Here is a 24,691-nt window from a genome sequence, read left to right on the forward strand (position 1 = left end):
CATAATGCCTCCAGTACTATTGTTCATATTTGATCACTTTAGAATTGCTCAAAGTCAAAATAAATAAATTATGTGGATGCATGAGCATTTCAACTCTCGGCTCTGGCACGTGTTCTTGTAGGAATTGTACGAAGGAAGGAAGCTGTTATTTTTGCTGCTTAATGCGATGCATATTGTTTTCTTTGTTAAAATTGGCATGCTTTGGTGGGTGACAAGTTCATAACAAAAGGAAAAGCCACGTGGCTTATCATCTGGTGGCAATATATGTACTTGTTATTGTTGTGGAAGCCGACATTGATTGTAGATGTACAACAAAGGCAGCCGACTGTCATCCATCACAGAGAAGCAATAATACTGCATAAGGAGAAGTGTTTGCGCTCCAATTGTCGAGGTTTAACACGTTTGCAGCACAGGTTATTCTCAAACCAGTGGTAGTGTCAGTCGTGCCTCACATGTCGTTGCAGTTCCAGCACCAGTGTGGATGGGCTTATTGGGAGTGAACAGTTAAAATGCCACCAGGTTCATTAATGCAATGGAAAAATAATACATTGTTTACTTTATTTGAAATCACACAAATAATGAATCACTATAAATAAGTTTTCTCTGCATCATTTTGGGTAATTTTACGCATGTGTTAGTCCATATTTAGTGAAGTTTTAGTCCATATGTATATACAGTAGAGCGTCGATTATCCGAAGTAATTGGGGGACATGGGTGTTCGGAAAACTGGTTTGTTCGGATAATCGAACTGTACATGTTTATTTTGCCAAAAAGAAGTACTGTACAGTAAATTTATTCATAAAAACAGGCATCTCTTTAAGTATTACAAAGTAACGTACAAAGGCAACTTTAGTAGGAATATATAGCATGTGGTACAGTTTATTAAACAAAAATATGTACATATTACATACGCATTTTGCATGAACAATACATACACCGACAGAAGTGTGCTGATTGTTGAAACACAGCGACTGGCGGCTTGGCCGGTCAGCAGCGCCTTATGAAGGCCCCATTAGAAGCAATGTTCCGCCAGCGGTGGCTCAGTGCGGTGACTACTGTGGGAAACTTGGTTTGGGAGTGAGGGGGATGATGGACGGTAGGGTGGGAGAGTAACAGGTGCGAGCGAGTACACAGTTCGGTTAAGCGGTCGTTCGGTTGACCGACGTTCGGATAATCGACGCTCTACTGTACATATTAAGTCACTTGTTAGACATATTAATCCCAGCCCTGGTTATAATGCATGGCATTTAAAACTCAACATTAGATAGAGCTCTCTAATCTCTTTGTTCTACGAACAGCTGTGTGTCTGCGCACTGTAGCGATTTTTCTATCAAACAGATTAGCAACACAGGTTCTCGCGTGCTGCGCCGATTGTGGCACAGATTCTACATTCTTGAAGGTTTGCTGGCTAAGGGAGATTTCAGACCAAATTGGCATGTCAAAAGAGACATGTGTCACTTGGAAACCAAACATCAGAAATAAATGCAACCTTTCGAACTGAAGAAATACAAGCTGCATGTGTCGGACTGGGCCATTTTCTCAATACCATGCATAGTGTTGCCTTGGTCTGTTGTTCGTCCATGCATTGTGAATGTTTTGCTTTAGAACGCATGAGCTTGTGCTGCTTCAGTGTGAATTCTCCATGCCGCTTGCCTCTTCAATCTGAAAGCTCCCTAAAGGAATATTTGAGCCTACTGTATGGAATAACTGCAAGTGGACAGCTTATTGTAGTGTTGCTCAAAGACATTTTTTAATGTTTCATGGTTTTAAGAAGAAATTGCAGACTTGACAGTATAAATGTCCAAACCACACTGTAAAAATGGCAGAAAACAATTCCTATATAGGAGATGCAATACTTCAAATTACTGTGAGTAATTTAACCATACCAATTGGACAACCAACACATGGCAAGCACACAGAAGTAACGTGAAATATCAATAAGAAGCTGAAAAGATAATTAAAATAAAAAGCAATCAACTAACTTTAATTTGAGCCAAGGTCCCTAATTTACTACAAGATCCATCTACTGGTATTCTTTTACAGAGCATATTTGATGATGTTAGAGTCTGACCCACTAGCCTCTGCCACGATCGGTGCAGATTGCAAAAATGAAAGAGCATTAAGTTTTAATATATTTTATGGATCATAGGAAAGACTTTTCCTATTCAAATAATCTACAATAATCTTAAATTCCAATTCAAGTCTGTGTATATTCCAATTGAAACTCTTATGATTTAGAGGCATTTATACAATTGTTTGTACTCTGAAAAATAATATCTCAGTAAAAGGTTGGGCTATTATAAAACAACCATTGCTCAGAATAAGTATAAATTAGAAAACTTTTTTAAGCACAAGACAAAAAAATAGGAGGTTGTTTTGATAATTACAGGAAGATACTCCACTGCACCCTCACTTGTGTTAAACTGATTTGATTTTCATTTATTTATTTTACTTTGCTTTTCTGCCACCTTTGGCTAATTGCGAAGATGGAGATGAGTGATGATATGATGAAATTGATGAATGGACATTCACAAACACCTATGCCCATGCCAGGTTGAACCTGGGACCCCTGGCATCGTAGCATGATGTGTTAACCATTCTGCCACGGAGGCCTGCCTAAACTGATTCGAAAATCTCCAGGTAGAAATAACTGGAAATTCATTGTCTCTATGTGATTAAGCCATACATATGTACTAAAACTATATTGCACAGAGCAAAGGCAATACGAAATTGCTCATAGGAACATGTTTACTCAGTTTATGGTGTTCATGAAATACAAACCCAAATAGAATTTACTTGCATATTTATTTAGGAAGTTCCAATACATTTTTATAGAATGACATGATTGCATGAAATAAAACAGTTTCAAACCTACTTTTTAACAACAACTTTTAACTGTCAGGTTATACAAATATCAAAATCATAATTGGCATAAAGTGATTTTTCTTGATCCTTAACACTCACTACAAACTCTTCTCATTATTATAGTTCATTCTAATCAAACAAAAGAGAAATTACTGAATATTACAACCACTTCTTTAATTTTCTAATAATTCTTTCCCAATTTTTCATTATACCTAATAACTTGTATAAAGCATCTGATTTTGTCATCAGTAAAATAAAAAAAAGTAGGATATGCAACATTAAATATTAATCAAAGTTGAGAAATTAGCATCAATAACCCTCATGAAGGTTGAGCAATTACATAACTAATTTCAACTTATGTAGTAACATATACCTCATTACAAGAAAACTGATGTAGCAAACTCAACCTTCCTGCATAGTAGAAATCATACACCCTCTACTCCTTTTTAAGGAATATGTTCATAACAAAAAAAAATCAAAAGAAATGTATACTTCCGACTTCAATTGCCATAGCATACATGGTAAAAATACAAGGTACTATCCAGAATTTTCATGACTGGTGTGGCACCATCTGGAGAACAGTTGTAGTAGCATGATGCAACTGTGCACAAAATTTCACGCAGGTGGCTGAATGCGCTGACTGTTTACAGCCTTTTATTTGGAGTTGTGTATCTGGCGTATGGCAATTTCATGATGAATCCAAGAAAGGAACAGTAAGTGTGTATCAAAGTTTGTGCAAATCTTGCGAAAAGTGCAATGGAGACTCTGGCAATGATTACAAAAGTGTTTGGGAACAAAGCCTTACACAGGTGTTCAAATGGCAAGCTCGGTTCAGTGCTGATCTTTTGAGGATGATAAATACACAGGAAGATCCCTCAGCTGCCCAACTGACATTGTTACCAACATTTAACAGCTTACTCGTGACAATCAATGTTGAGCCATTCATCCCCTTGCTGATGGGGTGGGAATTGGTTATGGGACATGCATCATGTCAGCACAAAATTTGTATTGAAGATCCTGACAGCTATCAGAAGCAGCAGCATGTTGACATCTGCAATGTGCTTCATCTGCCATGTCCAGGCTAATATCTGAGAGCTGGCTTTGCGGTTATGAACCTGAGACAAAACAACAATCCTACCGATGGAAAAGTCAAAACTCACCAAGACTCCAAAAGAACATGTTCATTACTTTCCGTGATATCTAAGAAATTGTGTACAAGGAATTTGTTCCAGCAAGCCAAACAGTCAATTCTTTCTCTACCGTGAAGTTTTGCAGCAGCTGCATGAAAATGTGCAAAGATGTCACCCTGAACTTTGTTCACCAGGGACTTTTTGACCAAAAATAGCATCACTGCTGCTCCCATCCACCCTACTTACTTCACTTTGCTCCCTGTGACTATTCTCTGTCCGCTACTGAAAATAAAGTTAAAAGGCAGCTGGTTTGACATGATTGAGATGATTCAAGCAGACACATAGCAGTGCTGGGCACCCTTACAGCACACAACCTCCAGGATGTATTTTAAAATGGCAGAATGTATGGAACCAGTGCGTACATGACAAAGGGGACTACTTCAGGGTGATAGTGGCCAATAGGCCCAAGGTGAGTTTTTGACCAGATGCTAGCAAGTCCAGAAAATTTTGGATACCACCTCGTATTATGGACAACTTGAAACCATCCCCTATACAGATTGAAGAAATCATTGAATGTTTTACAACCATGACTCCAAGAGTTTAAAAAAAATCACTACTATGAAAATTCTTGATTCAAGGCAATATGGATAACATTTGTACATAATTACAAATTAGTGTGATTCCTTAAGTATCCTGCCATGGACACAAGTTTCTGTAATTTCCATTACAAAACTGAATACAACAAAGGCTGACATTTTTAAGATTACACAGAAGTTGAATGAAAACTTCTTATGATAATAAACCTGAAAAGACTTCATTACACTCTTTTCTCTCTGTGAATGTAAGATAATTTGTAGTACAGTCAATACTTCTGTATAAAGTATAATTTAATTTTCTTCGGTTTTCTGATTATCAATGCTACAGATAATTTCAGCATATCATTTGGAATGTTGAAGAATTGAATTCATTAATTCATAAATGTAACTTATACAGTGAAGGTCTATAAACCCAACAATTATTAAATGAACTTGTAAGGCATTTTCAACATTAGTAATTTCTCAACTGAGCAATAAAATCTACCATTTACGTGAATAATGAATGGGTGTAATTATGAGAATTCAAATATTAAGGTATGTCATTTACATGAGGTTACTCTATTTTGAATGTTAAAGAGCAAAATATGTGCTTTGATGAAAATAAGAATATTAAATGAAAAAGACTGTATCACCATTTTAACCACAGTATGAGGATTTTAAGATAATCACACAATTCCTATTCACATTAGAGTCTTCATGTATTATAAAATAGGAAAATCTATGTTAGTGACTGCTACAAAATTTCTGATCCAAACTAATTTCCAAATGACATTGGTTGAACATATTCTTAACCACAATATTTCACTCATTAGTATATGTAAAATTGCTATAACAATATCACTAATCTGCTTGCAGCTTTGTAGCAGATTTGACAAGTAATTGATCACTGACAAATTGTATTATGGGAATTAATGTAACTCTAACAGGTACAAAACAACATTCACTTTCAGGGTTTACAACACTTCTACCAGACTGCTGCTTCTTGCAAGAAATATGCCACAAAAAAATGCAGTTTTCACTATGAAATGCATATTTCTCATATTTGATTTAGAACACATTAATTTCTTACAGATGTTCATGTTTGGGAACTGTAAGCTGAATAATCATTGGTTGACCATCTGTTCCTGAAGCTTGTATTCTATTACCCATCATTACTTGAGACATGTCTCTCTGGTACATCTGAGCATTACTTACGGGTATCATATGGGTTGAGGTAGGAATAGTTACCATGGAAACTGCACTTGAAGTGGGTGGATTAACACCGTAGTTCATGTGATGGGGCATATGCTCTGCACTGACACTTCCTTCCAACTCTGCAAAACTTATGGGACCTTCGATTATTACATGTGGTACTCTGTCACGGTCATTTCTTCTGCTGCCATCGTCACTTATGCCGAATACATGCACTGGCTGGTGATGTGTCATTTCTGTCATACCAACATGTTCGTTCGTACTCTCAATGAACACTTGATGATGGTTGTCTATCACATGCTGCTCCTCAACTTCTTGTCTTTCGTGCTCTTCCATCGACTTCTCCTGCACTTCCGCAGCTTGGTTAACAACAATTGCATCACTTGCATGACCATCATTCTTCATGTGAAGGAACAATTGAGGTTTTCTCATAAAGCCTTTACCGCACACTGAACATTCATAAGGCTTTTTGTTACTGTGGATAAATCTATGTGCGTTTCGATTAGCGCTAGTATTGAATGCCTTTCCACATATCTCACAAGTATAAGGTTTCTCGCCAGTATGTATGCGCATATGTTTCTTCAAGTGCCATGGATACACAAATCTTGACGTACATTGGGGGCATTGTAAGGGTTTTTCCCCCTTATGGACTGCAGTGATGTGGAACTTTAATAATCTGTTCAGCTTAAATCCCTTATTGCAAAATTCACAAACATATCGTCTATCATTATAATGTACTGCTCTTTTATGTAATCTTAGGTTGCTACTGCTTCCAAAGCTCATTCCGCATAATTCACATTGGTAAGGCTTTTCTTTAGTATGTGTCCGTTCATGGTCACCAAGTTCAGGTTTTGTTCTAAATGGTTTTCCACACACATTGCATATGTAACGCTTGCAAGAAGAATGGGTTGCCATGTGTGCTTTCAAGCGACTCACAGAAACGTAAGTCTTATCGCACATTGAACATGGGAAATCTGGTCGACCATTGTGTAATTTCTCATGGCGCTCAAGTCGGAGTGGGGTTGTTTGATACTTATCACAATATCGACATTTTAAGGTTTCTGTTTTTATTTGGTGTATCTTCATGTGTACGTCCCAGCAAGTTTTTGAGACAAAATCCTTCGTGCATATTTCACATGTATAATTTTTCACCTTTTTATGGCTATTTTCATGTGTTTTGAGTAAGTGTGCACTCTTGCAAACCTTACCACAATCTTTGCATTGGAATTTCTTATCATTATGCACCTTATTGTGCTTCGTTAGATCCTTTGAATTGTTGAATATCTTATTACAAACATCACATTGAAACTCCCCTTCAATATTTTCCACTGGCTGTGCAACTTTTTCTATTTTCACAACTGGTTTAGCTGGTGTTGGGCCACTATGCTGCAGATTTTGATGGTTCTTTAGACCAGGTTTTGACGTGTATATTTTATCACACAAAGTGCATAAATGTAACACCATTTGATGTGCACTCTTCAAATGATCAACGAGTGAATCTAATTCACCAAATTTTGTCTTGCAAAGTATACAACCATATTCATAATTACTTTTCTTCGCTGTATCTTCTTCTTCGGATATAATTAGCCTTACTTCATTTATGGCATTAATCTGTTTCTTGGCATCCTTTGTTTTCTTGTTAATTGCTACTATGCCCTGCTGTTCAACTTTTTTACTTTTCTGTGGTGCAGCTTCATTTTCCTGCTGTTCTTGTTCCAATCCTACAACAACCTCTTCATAATCATCATCATCATCATTGTCATCATCATCAGAATCTTCTACAGGTAGATTTTCTTCTGTCACATTTATAGACTTGGTAGCATTTGTTTTTTTATTACCCTTTTCTGCATTTTTAATCTTGATTTCTACATGGTCTGAAGCTTCTGAAGCATACTTATCGTCATATTTCTCAGGATCAAAATCACTATCACTATCACTGTCTCCTCCTAAGCTGTACACTTCAGTTTCATCCTAGGACAAAAAAAGAGAAAGTAAACAATTGAATGTACAATCAAACAATACTAAATAATATTTTTGTAACATATTTATTTAATATTTATCAATAGTATACATTATACAACGTACCTACTTCACATTATAAAATGGAATGGATTGTTCATCTTAATAGTATTTAATTTTCATATTTTAACCACTCATCCTGAAACAATTCATATTTCATATCCATGAATGCAGAAAAATTCAAGATACTTAACTGAATTTCGACAGTTAAACTGAAGAAATTAAAACAAATAATTACACTAATAAAGTGAGTTTAAAGAACAAAATAGTATTCTACGTAGTACATCTGTGTGTGCCAAATAGTAACGAATTCTCTTTGTATTGTGTCACTTTCTTTCTGCCACTTTTGGCTGATTGCTGGTGCAAGAATGAATGATGATAAGAAGAAATTGATGAAGGGGCATTCACATTCTCTCTCTCTCTCTCTCTCTCTCTCTCTCTCACACACACACACACACAGTCACACACACAAAAGCCCATGCCTAGTATGTAACTCAAACTCAGATCCTTTATTAGCAAGTCACAGAGGCAATCAAAAGAACAAAACAAAAAAGCTGTTGAAACATTTGAAAAATCATTACCACATGTTAAAAAAAAATAATAATTTCATAATTAAAAAGGTAAAGCAACCCCTGCACATTGAAATGTGCCAAGATGGCATGGGGGTGGGGGGAGGATACACTCTGTCTTGGGAATCTGTGGACCAAGGACGTGCATAAGGATAGAGAAGGGGAGAAAGCAAGTGGGCAGAACAAAGCAGATGCGTTATCCCCTCTGTATGCACTTCCCCTTTCACACATGCCCCCTTGAGTCATTACTTGCATAGACACTTGTATTCGTTCACTTGCTACAGTGATTCCTGGGATAGAGTGTAGTTCAACACACGCCCCCCCCCCCCCCCCCCCATGGTGATTTAACTTATTTAAAATTAACTCTGCAAATAAGTGTCTGGAGGCAAATAATTTTCAATATTATCAAGACTTCAGGGAAAAAAAACCTGTTTCTTCACCTACAAATAAATATTAAAAAAATAGAGAAAAATCTAGTTTCTGTAATTCCACGACTCATCATAATAACTTTCTAACATTATTGTAGTTGATAACTCCATTAAGCCTTGTTTCCATGATAACCAAAAACTCAACATGCTGACCAAGGCAGAATTTATTTTATTTAAAAACATAAACAAAACATTACGTTTTAACCTTCTAGCAAGGTCTTCTTCACTCTGTACCAAATCCTGCCTGGGTGTGCATATTGAGTTTTTGATTATTGTAATGTCATTACTTCGTCAAGTAAACATAAAAGTTACTTATCATCGCTTACTATTTGCATGACTGGATCAAATAATATCTTCATGTTATTTTATCATTCACATAAAAGGTAAGGGTACTCCTGTATGTGTTCACATGTGCCATGAAGGCATATGGGGTGCGATGTGGAGATGTAGAGCTCCATACATTCTTGATCTCAGCCATAGTTGGGATTATGTGATCAGCATCATGCTCGGCCCCCTTTACGCTCCACGGTACCCATTTATGAGGCTGGGTGGGCCTCAGAGCCATGCAGAAACAGGGAAATAACTGGAAAAATTCCTGGTCCAGATCACCTGCCCCGGGATTCGCACCTGGGTTTTCCCGCATGATAGCCAGATGCTCTACCACAGCTACCATAAATGTTCATCATTCACATTCACTTGGAAAATTTTGATTGTGTCTATTACAACATTCATTCAAGCAGTTCTGTTTCCTTCCTAAAGTTGAACAATTTTGAAAGATTTTGGTCTGTAGCAAGTTTGGTCTAGATAGAGTTATGACATATAGGATTTCAGGGCTTTCACCAGGGACGGCGACAGGGGTGGGCAAGCACCCATCTGATTGCCCACCCAATCAAATTCAATAAGTACGTACGTATACTTGGGGATATATGAATGATTCAATAAATGAGTGTATTCTGGTGTTCATAACATGTATATCTTACTTGTGAATATTATCTATGCTACAGATGTTCACATATTATCAACCCATAAAAAGCCAATTTTGTCATTAGAAAGTGAAAGTAATTACTAGAGCTATTGAAACAAAAACTGTGATGAAATAAATACTTTCATGATTAAAAGCAGCTAGTAGGCTTAGGAGGCTCAAAATTATGCAGGGTATGATCAAGGTTAGATCAGAATTTAGGGTGAACTTGAGGACTGCAGCTTTGGGCCTCCACATACGTATATAATTCCCGGCCTGGGTATGGTTAATAAATCTCCAAATAAACAAATATAAACATCATCTTAGCGTTAATTCCTCCAGCAACACAATAAATTATTTCGACTCTTCAATTATTATTAGAATAATTTAATCAAGAAGACTTAGATGGGCAGGCCATGTGACGTGAATGTCAGAGGAAAGAATAGTTTACAGGATTCTTGTTGGGAAACCTGATGGTAAGAGACCAGTAGGAAGGCCAATACGAGGATGGAGGGATAACGTTGAGATGGACCTAAAAGAAATCGGTAAGGATGGGAAACATTAGATTGATCTTTCCCAGGATAGGGACAGATGGAAGACTTGTGTTGCTGCAGCCATAAGAGTATAATAAAAAAAGTAAAGTAAAGTGCTTCCCTTTGCTTTTTACCACGCCATGAAGGCGTATAAGGGGTGTGGAGTTAGGGCCCCATACTTTCTTGATCTCGGCAGAATCTGGAGGTGATGTGATCAGAGTATAATATAGTTTTAATTAGCTCTGCATTGAAATTCCAGAAGTGTCCCTTTTTTTAATTCATTACAATTTTTATATACCTCTCATCTTCAAATATCAATATGGTGTGCGAAATATCAACTTCATATTCGTTCTACTAATAAGTAGGAATCACATTAATCACTCAATACCGAACTAAATAAATTAAAAAAAAAACAAAAAAAAAAACAGTTATGTATGGAAAAGCTACAGAATTATTTAATTGCTAATGAGTGGCTCATCCTATTTAGAAATCCTCGTTCCACACATAAATTTTGCCAAATGAATCAGCTGAAAATGTCAACAGAATCTGTAGATGCAGCTGAAGTAAAGAAAAAAAAAGTTATGTCACGAAGTATCCAGAAGACGATTTGGTTAGTTTGTTTTTAAGCCCACTTTTATGCTCAGATACACTAATCGGAACTAAGCCTACAGTTTAACGTGTAGTCCAAACCAGTGTGCATTGTGCTTCCACCAAAGGAGGGATTCGAACACAGGACCTCTTCATTTTTAATGAGACAGCGTTATGTCATTGGGGAATAAATATACAGAAAGAACTCGCACCAAACGTGTCATTTTATCACCACAGAAAATGCATCCATTTTAAGAGGGTGATTGCCTGAGACAAATATTTGAGACTTTTGGAAAACAATGTCATTGTTCACGGAATTAGCTGCCTTGATCCACTAATGAAACGCTGTGCAATTGAAACTACCACCTCAACTTTCTAAGAGGTATGAACTAATGAAACTCCATTTTTGGAAGAGTAAGTTCTGGTTGATTTGTTTTATTTTGTCATTTTTCTGCTAATTTTAATTATGACGACGGTAAGGTTCAATGGTGATTAGATTAAAGTAACGAAGGGGCGAAAACAAACACATGCTGACACTCAAAATACAAACCCTCATAAATTATTACTTTGACAGTGGTTCCAGGCGCCAGGGACTCCTTGCCCTGAAAAAATAAAGTTTCCAGGGTATTCTGCATAGGATAGAGGTTGACATTCAAGTGTGTTAGAAATGGTCATGCCATACAACTCAAGACATCTATGAAAAATAGATGAATTATTACTGGCACGGTGATCAACTTCGATGAATTCCTTGTGTCCTAAATCATTTTGTTACCTCAAAAAATATGTTCATGTAACCATACGTGTATTGCTTCTCCCGCATGAGTAACGTGACAGTTCAGAAAACGAATAGAAACTTAGCTAATAATCTCTTCAATTCTGAACAGATTTTTCAATCTTACTTGTTTTGATATTTTGTCAAAATGGCCTTTCATTAGCCTAGGAACACTTCATGGACAATGAACAAAGAATTGGTTTTCCGTGTGTGTTTTAAATGATTCCTAATAATACGTTCATTTTAATCCAAACATTCAGTGGCGGCAATTAGGAGGAGCGGGAAGTGGGGGATGCAGTTCCCCCGCCACATTTTGCCACTTTTTGCCTCCGCACTATGACCTCTTTATGCTAAGCCTTTTCTACCAAGAAAAAGTATATTGTCCTTGCCCCTCAAATGTTGGCACCCAATCGCCGCTACTACAAACATTCAGATAGATTTGTCAGTTGTACAAACCTTGTAAGCTAAGAAAAGTGACCCCTAAGGAGTAACAAAACTCTTTCAGTCAAAAACTCATACGATGAAAATACTATGCTCAGGAACATGCATTTAAATTACGAGAAACTTCACGATTGTCTACCATCGCACTCTCTATCATTGTCGCCGAATACATAAAATCAAGTATGTGCCTTGTACTTTCAACACAAGCTTAAACCTAATTCGCATTTATTTCACTGTATTAACATGCATGAAGGAATGTGGTTAGAATGTATGACTGTGCATGGATAAACACTTCCTTGAAATAATTGTGTCCATCAGAGACAAAGCGAAAGGAAATGGAACAAGATGAGAGAATAGATTAGAAAATAATAAAGAGGAAAACAAGAAAAGGAAAGGAAAAAGAAGTAAGAGGAAAATCAGGAGTGTAAGAGGGGGGGGGGATACATACGTCTTACATACACATACGTATATACTATATATGGTCTTACATTTATACTGCCCACCCTAATTTATCAATATGGAGCTTCTGCCCACCCGGTCGAAAATTTCTGGCGCCGCCCCTGGCTTTCACATAAATTTGAATGAGTGTCATCGGGCAGGCCTCAGATTGCACACAGGGTAATAAGTTATTTATGTGAGTATATCAGTAAATGTGACCTATCTGCTAATCCAGTCAATATCTGGAATATTAATGAAAAGTCATGTACAAAAAACTCATCCGATATTCAGGATGTGAAAATACCATTGAAGGATTGAGAACTAAATGTTTGTCATCTGACACTGGATTACTGCAGGATAGGTTATCATTATCATTATATTTTTTAACATGCAGTCTATTGGTTTCAGTAATATTTTCTATCACCACACCTACACGGTTAATATCAGCACGTATTATACTTTTTCTATCTGCTTCTTTGAATTATAATTCTGCAAAATATCATTTCAGAAAGTGGCATAAAACTTTCATATTGCATCTGAACAGTTAGGAAATCTGCATGTGAAAAACAAGAATTTTCTTACTTGCAATTATTTGTCAGATATAAAAGTATATCTTGTAGGTCCAGTCCCGATTAGCCTTACTGTGCATAAAGTGGACTTAAAACAACAAATCAATCAATCAATAAAAGTATATCTGCTACATCATTATGATCGCTTATATAGGTCTGCAGTGAAACCAGACCCAAACCAGAAGAAGATTCTTTCTTATGAGATCAAAAATAAAATTACATTGCAAGGTAGAGAAACAGGGAAGAGGGACATGGTGAAAAAATAAAAATATTTTGCAATTAGAAATCAGTAAATGTGTATTTTGTATAATTTTTATGTATAACATACTACAGCACACTGCTGACAATTGACAATGAAGATGGAAAAACAAATTATTTTAAAGTTCCATGTATGTATGCACACATTAAAATTATATTGCAATGTTATTTTCTCTCAGTGAAAAATAGTTACAACATGACAATAAAATTCTCACAGCATATTCAAGTATAACAAACTGAATATCAATATGATTAGAAATGAACTTAACAGTGCTTTAGTGCATGTTGATCTTTCAGTTTAAATCCTTTCTTTTTATTACACAATTTGTTCTCTGAACTTACTTTTTTCTTGTACTAATTAAACAGTAATTTCTGGAATGCTAATAAAGCATTGCAACCCAAAACATGTGATACATAGCTTTATGTAACTATGTAGCTATATCTAAATATGTAATCACACCAGAAATATAATTTAAACAAAATTCCTGCATGAAGGTGTGGATATAGACTGTTTGGGATGTCATATAGAGTAATAAAATACATATTTCATGCTAAAGATGACACAGTTACTACAGAGTTGTGCATAACTGGGAGGTGTGATTTTTTACTTAACATCAGCGTAATTTAGAATAGTGAGTATTTAGTGAACAGACACCTCAATGGAAAAATATCATGCTAACTGGCAATATCTTACACTTGTGGCAAAGAACATATTACAAAAAAGAATGTAGTTTCCAGGATGTATTGTGGAAGAGAGGTTGACATTTGTGAGCATTCTGAAAAGATCAACCCTCCAAATACTTTGAGCAAACTTTCACGTGCTGGAGAGAAACTCAAAATAACATAGCTAAAAATGGCAATTTGCAACATACAGGGTGTCGCAAAAATCTTTCAACAATGCTTGGGTGCTGGTAGATATAAAAACCAGTAACTTTTTCCTATAAAGTTTACCTCGAAAGTGCTTAGTTTCTGTGCTACAAGCGCTTAAAATCTATCCTGTAGGTATGCAACCCATTACAGCAAACACTTGCTCTGACATAACTACCAGGGGCACGTGGCAGGGTTGCCACTAGCATTCCTCATTAAGAGAGATGACTTGGTAACAACAACTTGGTAGTCTTGCCTGAGCAAAATCCAAAACATTAATGATACTTGTGATGTTGTACGAAGCATTGACAAACTGACCAAGACAAATAATGGGCAGACTGAAATTCAAGATTACTCATTCTAAAATATCTCCATAATTGACTAATTGATTTGGTTTATTTTAATTCGCTTTTCTGCCACCTTTGGCTAATCACGAAGATGAGGATGATATGATGAAATAACAAATGACACCAATGTCTAGGCCAGGATTTAAACCCAAGACACCTGTCACCGTAGCAAGCTGTAGCGCAGAAACTAAGCACCTTCGAGGTAAACTTTATAGGAAAAAGTTACTGGTTTTTATGATATCTACCAGCACCCAAGTGTTGTTGAAAGAGTTTTGCAACACCCTGTATATACACGAATATACAGGGTGTCATTTTAATGGCACCCACGGACCACAGAAATGTACAGAGGACATCAAAACAACTGTTCTCAGTAACATTCTTCTCCTTGGTGTGTAGTTTCGGCGCTATAGTCGTTCATAAATGCATGTTTTGCTGCCTGAATGCTGGCAACCACACACATCATTTGATAGCATCTGCGATGTCAGTTCCTGCGGCGAAATGGTGCAAGGCAGTCTTGCAAGAAACACACAAATTTTGGGAAAAATGACAGACTACCAACCACATTATGATCTGTAAAACGAAGATATGATCGCATCCAGTAGATCAAACATCTGGGAAAACAGCCTACCAGCCAGAAGACCAGCAGTCATCCGAGGATAAGGCGGAAGTGAACCAACGATATGAAAAATGGTAGGAAAACAACATATTCAAAATGAAGTGGCAATATCGGATTTTGTCTCTCAGCCTACATGTCAAATATAAGCATCATCATTCATCAACAATAAATTTTATTGAACTTACCACTTACATCTGGCTGTTTACGCCCAGCAACATGTCAAATATTTGGAAATCTCGTTGCAAGATTAATATCTACAGGTTTGTATATCCATTTGTCCTGATACATGTGTTGTGGTATTGTAGTGTTCACGTTCTTACATTATGTCTAAAACATGCACAACCATGGGTTGTTAGGTTGTTACAACCTAATCATGAATCAGCACGGAATATACTGCCATATTCACAGTAATTCTGCAAACGATTACATGTGTATCCGGTGCATAGATAAACACAGTCATCGGAGAGCCTGTTTTAGTACTTATATCACTTTATTTTCAACCATTTTTACCCCTTGCCACATAAGAATATAACATTACGTGTTACTTACCTTTGGAATTTTGAGTTCTTTCATTTCTATTTTGTCAACTGTTCAGTGTGTCACAGACAACCAGTATCAGAAGGACAAAGTGGATAGACTAAATTGTAGATGCCAACTTGGCAACGAGATTTGTAAATATTTGATACACAAGCTGAGACAAAATTCGATATTACCACTTCCATTTAATTTTTTTTTTGTATAGTTTGTTCACTTCCTGTTGGGTTAAAGAACGTGCTCTCTCACTTTGTTTTGCGGTACCTAATGTAGTTGAGTGTAGCTACGTCATTCTTCACAGAATATGTGTGTTCCTGGCAACCCTTGAACACATTGCTTCACGACAGGAAATGTCGTCTCAATTGCAATCAAATGTTGTGTGTGGTTGCAAGCATTCAGGTGGCAAAACGGGCTTTTTTGAACGACTGTAGTGCTGAAACGACACACCGAGAAAAATGTTACTGAAAAAAGTTGTTTGTCTTGATGTTCTCTATACGTTTCTGTGGTCCGTGGGTGCCATTAAAATTACACCCTGTATATATGACCAACATATCCCTATACAAATAGTGAAAGAAAGCTTCTTGAGGAATGTGTAACTGCAAATTTTCGATTTTCATTGTACTCTTTGCTACATATGTGGAAAAAAGAAAAAAAAAAGGATGACATTCACAAGAAACAGTTGTGAAGATCAAATTACATAAATTTGCATCTTAATATGCATATAAACTGTTGTTAGTATATTATCTGCTTATAGTCACCACTTTCTGGCAACAATCAATGTTTTTCAGTGTTATTGAGATTGTGAAAAATTAAGTTTCTTCATTATGAGACATGTCTCTTTGATCAAACAGGGGGAGGCAGATATATGTGCTACAACAATGCACCTACTGGCAAATGATCAAAGCATATACGGTGGAACCTTGAGTGCATATTTTTATAAGAAAAACTTAAAGGGCAAGAAAGTTTTGTATTATTTTGCTGCATCGAGACCACGAGGATTGAATGTGGGAAAATGTAAAATCTGGGTTTCACAGTAATCCTGGAAACCCGTCAAATAAAGAACACAAGTTGTTATGTGGATGGCCAAGGATGTAGCTGAAATTAATATGATAGAAATCACATCACAATAATAAAGTCAGTGTGTGTTGCAAGTAATTTTTTACCACATTTGTCTATCAACTTGAGATGAACTATCCTTTAAATCTACCAATTACACTACCCAGCTTGAGTAATTGTTTCCGGTTATTATGGAAGGATCAGTTATATTCACAAAGTAAACTTGTTCTGCAGTCTGCTGTATATTTTCTCCTACAATGGTTTGCTTCTGTTGCTCTTGTATTTCTTTTACCGCAAGCTGTGGTAATTCATTAATAATTACTGGACTACCTGAATGCCCATCAGTCTTCATATGAAGCAGCAAATGGGGCTTCCTCATGAAACCTTTACCGCAAACAGAACATTCATAAGGCTTTTTGTTACTATGGATAAATCTATGTGCATTTCGATTAGCACTAGTGTTAAATGCTTTTCCACAAGTCTCACATTTGTAGGGTTTTTCGCCAGTGTGAATGCGAATATGTTTATCCAAGTGCCACGGATATCCAAACTTCGATGAGCAGTGCGGGCACTCAAATTTCTTTTCTCCTCTGTGCACCGCTGCAACATGCAACTGCAGTACATAATTCTTCTTGAATCCCTTATTACATATGTCACATTTGTATCGCCTTTCATTGTAATGCACACAAGTCTTGTGCGTGCGCAAATTGCTATTACTGCTGAAGCTCTTACCACAGAACTCGCACTGAAAAGGTCTTTCTTTCGTATGCTTCCTCAAATGAACTTTCAATTCTTGATTTGTTCTGAAAGCTTTCCCACAAATTTCACATATAAATGGCTTGCACTTTGAATGAGTAGATATGTGCACTTTCAAACGACTTTCAGAAACGTATGTCTTTCCACATGTTCCACAAGGGTGTACCCCTTCCTTGTCGTGCACTTTCATATGATGCTCAAGGCGATACGGAGTAGACAAAGACTTTCCGCAAAGCTCGCACCTTAATTTTTCACTCTCAATTTGATGAATTTTCATGTGTACTCTCCAGCTAGTTTTCTGAGTAAAAGTTTTTGAGCATGTTTCACAATTGAAACTCTTTGTTTCTTTATGAGTCTTTTCATGCACACGCAATAAGTAATTTGATTTACACACTTTTTTACACTGTTTACACTCATATCTTCTATCACTGTGTACTTTATTGTGTTTTTCAAGATCTTGTGAACTGTTTAAGAACTTGTTGCATATATCACATTGAAATTCCCCTTCTTCATTTTCAGCATCGGCATTATGTTGTTGGGAAACGTGCTTTTTCAGGCCTAGTTTTGAGATGTATATTTTTGCACATGTGTTGCAAACATGTAACATGATATCGTGGGAAATTTTCAAATGTTCAAGCAAAGCATCCAATTCGGGAAACTTTGCTTGACAAAGAACACACATATAGCTATGGGACTCTTCAGTGACAGAACTTCCAGAGTTTGGTTTGTTCAAATTTTTTGCCCTGACCTCGCTTATTGCAGCTATTTGCTTTCTCGCATCTACTGTTTTCTGATTGACAACTTCCAATTGTTGATGGTCACTCTTCCCATCATCATGACCATTGTCTTTTTCAGTTTTTATTCTTAACCTTTTGCTCACTTTAGTTGCTTTCCCAAGTTTCCTTTTACCTTCCTTTGTGACTTCAACATCATCATCATCACTTGCACCATCGTTATGTATTCTTGGATCAAAGTCACTATCACTGTCGCCATCCACAGCTATTGTATCTTTGTCATCCATGTCAAGTGATAGAGTTTCATCCTAGGGCAAAAAAATGCAAATACTTGTAATTTTTCACTTTGGAATAGGTGTTAAAGAAGATATCTGTGCAGTATTATATTATGAAGGAATAGTAATAAATATCAAAACTAGATACTTAGTTGTTAAATTACTCCTGGACTATCATACAGAGAATCATTTTTAACTGAAAAATGATGGATGTAAGAGGCTGTTCAAAAAGTTTCTTATCTGTAGCCAAAAATGTATTGCAAATTAATTTGTATATTAAAAATCACTGAAAAATGAAGCATACCACTACCTTTATTTCTTTCTATGTTAATGGCACCTTCATTACATTTTTTAACAAAATGGCTTCGACAGTGGAATACAAGTTTGTTTTTGAATGGAAAATATTCCAAGTAATAAATCTGTATTATTAAAAGAACAACAACATGCACAGAAACGTCATAAACACACTGTTGGTGTTGTAGCAACAATCCTTGCATTATGTAATTATAAGAATAAGAATGCCAGTGAAGTACTAGGTACTGTATGGATCTGTGAATTCATGCAAGTTAAGTATTATCTCTTCCCTATTACTATCATTCCAGGAATTACAACAATTATGGAAATCCTTGACAGCATAACTCAAGGTAAGGCACTTCAGTTGCAAGACTTAAAGTCAACCACCAAGACAGCTACCATAAATATATGAGGGTTATACACAAAGTAAGTCCCGTTCACAAATATTGGTGAGCATGCATGTCAACTGTGTTTATTTTTTGAAAAGACTGTCATTTGCAGAGATTTAAACAGCATTTACACATCATGCTAAACATTAAAGAAAATTGAAAAGCCTACCGCATGTGAAATATGGTCTCTAATCAGTTTCTTGAATGCGAGGAACATGGAAACTCGCTGAAATTTATTGTCAACTTTGTGAGGTGTATGGAGAACATGGGATGGAGGGATGCTGAAAATGTGCATGATCATCTGGAGAGCACAGACGATTCAACATTATGACTTTCCTTTATTTTCACATGTTCCCGCATCTGAATACATCCTCTCTGGCTGGCAGTTGCACAACAACAATGTCAAAAAAGCCATTATCACATGGTTTGCATCACTGGAGGCATCATTCTGTGATGAAGGGATATAAAAACTATCGTACAACACACCAGAATATACTTTCTGGATAACCCCTGTATTAATGAAACTATAGTACCTTATTCTGCAGCAATGACATAATTATTATTTCTGTTCTTCTGAAAGATCATTACCAATTAGTAACAATGAAACTTGTGATTACAGTATTTACACGTGTATAGTGCACGTGCATGTATAATGCACACCCTGGTTTTTGATGGATAAAAGTTACAAAAAATTATATCTCGTATATAATGCGCAGTACAATCCAGTTTCAAGACATGAATTTCTTAGTTGTAGGTCGTAAAGCTGTTACTATGCTGATCAAGAGTGAATAACATCAGCTATTTAATGAGTCACCTGTTGCTATGTGGACCAAAAGGAGAATATCCTCTTGTGTAAACAATAAGTCTCCAACCCATGCCACCTCCCCCGTCTCCCTCCACTGTGGTTAGCATCCCAAAGCTTTCACTCTTTAACAACCTTATTTATTCTGTAATAGTAGAAAGCGAGATCAAAATTACGTTATGGATTTGCAGTGTTCAGGAAGTTATTTTCTATTATTTCTCACCCTACAAATACTGCTGATATGCATCCCATGTAACGAAAGCTGCATGCTCAAATTCCGCAAGAGTTACACTGCTTTTCTTGGTGTCGAAGAACATTATATTACAAAGTCAAAAATCTTGTGAAATGGCCTTCAAACTTTTATACGTGGTTTTGCTCATTCCTTCCTTACTTTTTCTAAAAGAACTTCAAAATATATACTTTTTCCGTGACTAATGTAACATTTATACGAGGCACATTCAGGACTTTCAAACTAGCAGTTAGCAGCACAAGAATTCTTCTATTAAGGAATTTACACACTCCATATATATTATTATTATTTGGCCAGTAATACATTTTAATTATTGTTTTATTTTTCCTTGTTTTTCTTTCATCCAAAGCACCATAGAAATCAGAACGTTCCATCATTTTGTGATGCATTCTTTTCAACAGCTTTTCACATTAGTGTCGTTATCTTGATTGGAATACTGTTGCCATATTCAGAAACTGCAGGATTCTGTCTGAATTATTCCGTGCATAATATGCATCAGTTTTCGGGGGCAAAAATTTTGGAAAAAAGGAGTAAATACGGTATGTACCTATGAGTTAAGCCACGGCCATCTTTAATCCGAGGGAGGCCGGAGCCTTCAATTGGGAACCCTGTAAACCGTGACATCAGCCGGCCAATGTTACTCGGGAGAAGCATTAGAGAATGAATGTCCAGATGTAAAAAAGTAATAATTTTCTGTATACTATTCATCCCGTAATCACTTCATTCACCCAAATTGTTAAAAATATACATTGAATTTTCTGAGCCGCATACCAGCATTTCATGGAGCTTTCTGAACTTTTCACATGTGGTAAATCATTACATTTAATAAACATGCAATATTGATGTCATTAAGATTTGCTGTTGTGCAAAATAAATCAGTGACGTCGAAGAGCTATAACCATGACATAGAGGCAGACTAATATTAAAAATGATTACGTGAAAAGCAAATTCCACGCTGACAAAACTTGTGTGCATGAAGCACCACACACTAAGCTTTAAATTTACTTGTATTAAGTACGTACAAGGGTGAAACTACAAGCTCAAACAAAAATTCGGGAAACAATACAAACTCAAACAAGCCTCTAAGAGCATAAAACATAACAGGCCTAACCTAACGAAAACAAAAGAACACAAAATCACGCATTCCTTCATTGTAACATATGGCTGCACGAGAAAAACAACGAAAATGTAAAACCTCATTTCTAAACCATGCAAAATTATACACTTTCTCGCAGGGAGTACATAGTCACCAGCACCTGAAATGCCAATTGATCAATTAATTTCGTGGAAGGCATTATTTTAGTCTTGTACATACTATATATGCACACAAAACAAATATTTCCACATACGCAGATTGTAATTACAATGTAATGTCTGTTGAACAAAATCTTGGTAAATTATGTCATAGACTGCTAAAATGAAGATGCTGTACAGAAATATTATGTACATAAGATTAATTCTGCATTCTGACCGCAATACTCGTCCATGGTGGTTTATCGCATCCACGACTTTTATATCTTACTTTTAAAACTTTAAAGCCAGTGTGTCAGATCTTGCCTCATTTAAATATCTAGATTCAAAAGAGGTTCTAATGCCATTCCGAAATGCTAGCAAATAAGACAAGGTCAAACGACTGTACACATTATTGGAAAGTTCTATGCTGCATATGTTATGTAAAGTTGGCCTTGCGTTTTCTGCTTATTTCCAGTTATTTAACGACAATTTTCTATTTCTATTGTTAATGCATGTTTTCCACTTACATTGTAATGTCAATCTTCTGTCCAGATTTGGAAAAACAAAAACATCTTACACAGATTACCTTGTTTCTTAAAAGAGCAACATGAATTTCACCATTCCCGCCATACTATGTTGCTTGATTTTTAACCGGTGGGACAGTGTTGCCAAAGTACAGGGTTCCAGCCTGGAATAAAGCTGGCCGTGATTAAGCTCAAACTTGTATTGCTTAAGCAAACTTTGAAGTTTCTGTTGTGTGGTAACTAACTTTCATAATTCATATTTTGGGAAATGAGACACGCGGTAGTAAATAATTACAGAGAAACTTAGTACTCACATTTTCTGTGAAGCTGTTTTTAGTTTGTTCTATTAATGTCGGTGGCCACTGTCACCATCCTCGTTCGAATTTGTTGCGTTGTAGCGAGGATGCAATAAAATTGAAATTGTAAAGATAATTTGCATACACTCGTGCACTTATTGTAGCTAAATGCTTATCATACACTTTCACATAAAGCACAGAACACTGAACTTTAATATTAACCATTTTTTTCAGTAGTGATGACATTTTATTTAGTTTACACATATATATTTTGTAACCGACACATGCACACATAGGAAAAAAAATCAAATATTCTAAATTCACTTTTCAGTACTATGTTTATTATCACTTTAGCTGTAGATTCTTGAGGAAAATGTTAACGTATTTCTCAACTATATTCAACCATGATATTTCATTTCAGAATTATCAAATATCTATTTTCTGCTTCTTAACCCATCTTCTTATCATGTAAATGCACATTTATGATGTTCTAAATTATCATTTAAATTTTGCATTCTAAAACTTTTTTTTGCAGTGCAAAACTTTCAATTGAAGTTAAAATTTTGGATGTTACAGTAAAGGGATAATAGTGTGTAAACAGATGTGTCTTACCAATGGTCATCCATGGGATGGTTCGTTGGCAGTAACAGAAAAGGTTTATCGCAACAATTCTTATTTACTGTATATATTTATTATATATAATAGAAATAAAACACCAATACAGGCATGCAAGTAATCAAAAACAGAAACCAACAATTTCAAATTTTCCAGCTATTTCTATATATATGAAAAAGATAGTTTACCGGTGGTAAACCATGTAACATGGTAGAATACGCCCCTGTTGTTTGGTGCTATTTCCCCCTATCACTTTCATTGGTTTCCGTAACAAAAATAGCTTTTATGATTTGGCACACACAGATGTACTTTGTAGAAATTTAAGTGAAAAACATAGGCTTAACCAGTACTTGTACCAAGGTCTCTAGCATACCGTACCATTGCCCTATCAGCTGAGCTGCTAAGCCAGCATCGGTTTCGCCTGATTTTTTGCACATGGTGTTTTACCTGTGTGTAATACTGTCAGTGCTACCACATTAGCATCTGTTGTTGCCTTTCTAACACTGATGACATTAATGGCACCTATAAACTGAGCTACTGATTTTGCTTCTACTGTTTTATAGTAGTAGTAGTATACAGCTCCATGCCAGGAGATTCTAGGCACAGTTGGTTGACACCTGCAGTGTTTCAAAGATAACAGATCCCATTATGGTAGCACTGACAGAGAATTCAGTTACTCACTACTCAAAGTAATAGGATGAGCAAGTGCCAGATCCACCTGGGTTTATTAAATACAGAGTTGGATGATAAAGACAATCAAAATTATAATGTTATCACAAAATTGAATTACTGTTTAGACTTTAGAAATGTATATGATTTTGGAGCAATTACAGAATACCGGGAGTATCTCAGATTGCTTTCAAATTCGGCATACTCACTAATTTTGGCATCCTAATCACGAATCTGCAGTTAAAAATTGGCGGTCACGTCTAGAAAATGCGAAATAAGTAGAAATAAGGGGGCTGTGAACGAAGTAAACACCGGTGATTTATGAAGGAAACAACAATTTTTTGCAATGATTAGCATTCAAAAACTATGTTTATGAATACCCTGAACTTTAACTATGCTTGCCTAACCTAACCTTACATTAATGGTTCGTGCTGCAAGTATGTTTTCCACATTTACTGAAGACACCATATTGTCACATATAAAGCAATGCTCCATGGAACGGATAACAAACTTCACTTGTTCACATCATCAAACATGGCGACCATTAGTACCAACAATCATAGCGGCAATAGCAGTAATGTATGCATGGTATTTTGCATTTTCTAGACGTGACCCGCCAATTTTAAACTGCAGATTCGTGATTTTGTGGTCATGTCACATGTAAAGCAACCCTCCATGGAACGGATAGCGAACTTCACTTGTTCACATCATCAAACATGGCGACCATTAGTATCGACAATCATAGCGGTAATGTATGCATGGTATTTTGCATTTTCTAGATGTGATCGCCAATTTTTAACTGCAGATTCGTGATTTTGAGGTCAAAATTAGTGAGTATACCAAATTTGAAAGCAATCGGAGATACTCCCGGTATTCTGTAATTATACCATGATTTTAAAGTAGGAATCTTAAATGTTTTCCACCACTTCAATGGGGTATTGTAGCACATTGTCTAGCAGTTTGTACAAAAACTCTTTGTTTTTACATTCAAAATTTTGACAAGTTTAATGCAGTACCATGCTGTACTATTCTCCTGAACGGAAAAATATCTAACAAATGTTGTTCTGACAATTCAT

At 36.1% G+C, this 24,691-nt stretch overlaps 1 protein-coding gene across 3 annotated transcripts in view; it reads right to left on the reverse strand.

Moving 5' to 3' along the window:
- The window catches only part of LOC145978913 (uncharacterized), a 96,724-nt gene that overhangs the window by 5,079 nt on the left and 66,954 nt on the right, over positions 1-24,691 (reverse strand). Inside the window, exon 3 of one of the 3 annotated variants that reach the window (XM_083111875.1) lies at positions 2,793-7,753. The exons of 1 other annotated variant lie outside the window; for it this stretch is intronic. In XM_083111875.1, coding sequence (XP_082968001.1) covers positions 5,657-7,753 — 2,097 coding nt within the window. In that variant the 3' untranslated portion in view covers positions 2,793-5,656. Of the gene's footprint in view, positions 1-2,792; positions 7,754-14,774; positions 18,577-24,691 lie in introns of those variants that run through there. One more of the 3 variants, XM_083111881.1, reaches the window with a different exon arrangement.

The sequence above is a fragment of the Lepisma saccharinum genome, chromosome 25 (genome assembly GCF_977018435.1).
Source record: "Lepisma saccharinum chromosome 25, izLepSacc3.1, whole genome shotgun sequence".
NCBI lineage: Eukaryota > Metazoa > Arthropoda > Insecta > Zygentoma > Lepismatidae > Lepisma > Lepisma saccharinum.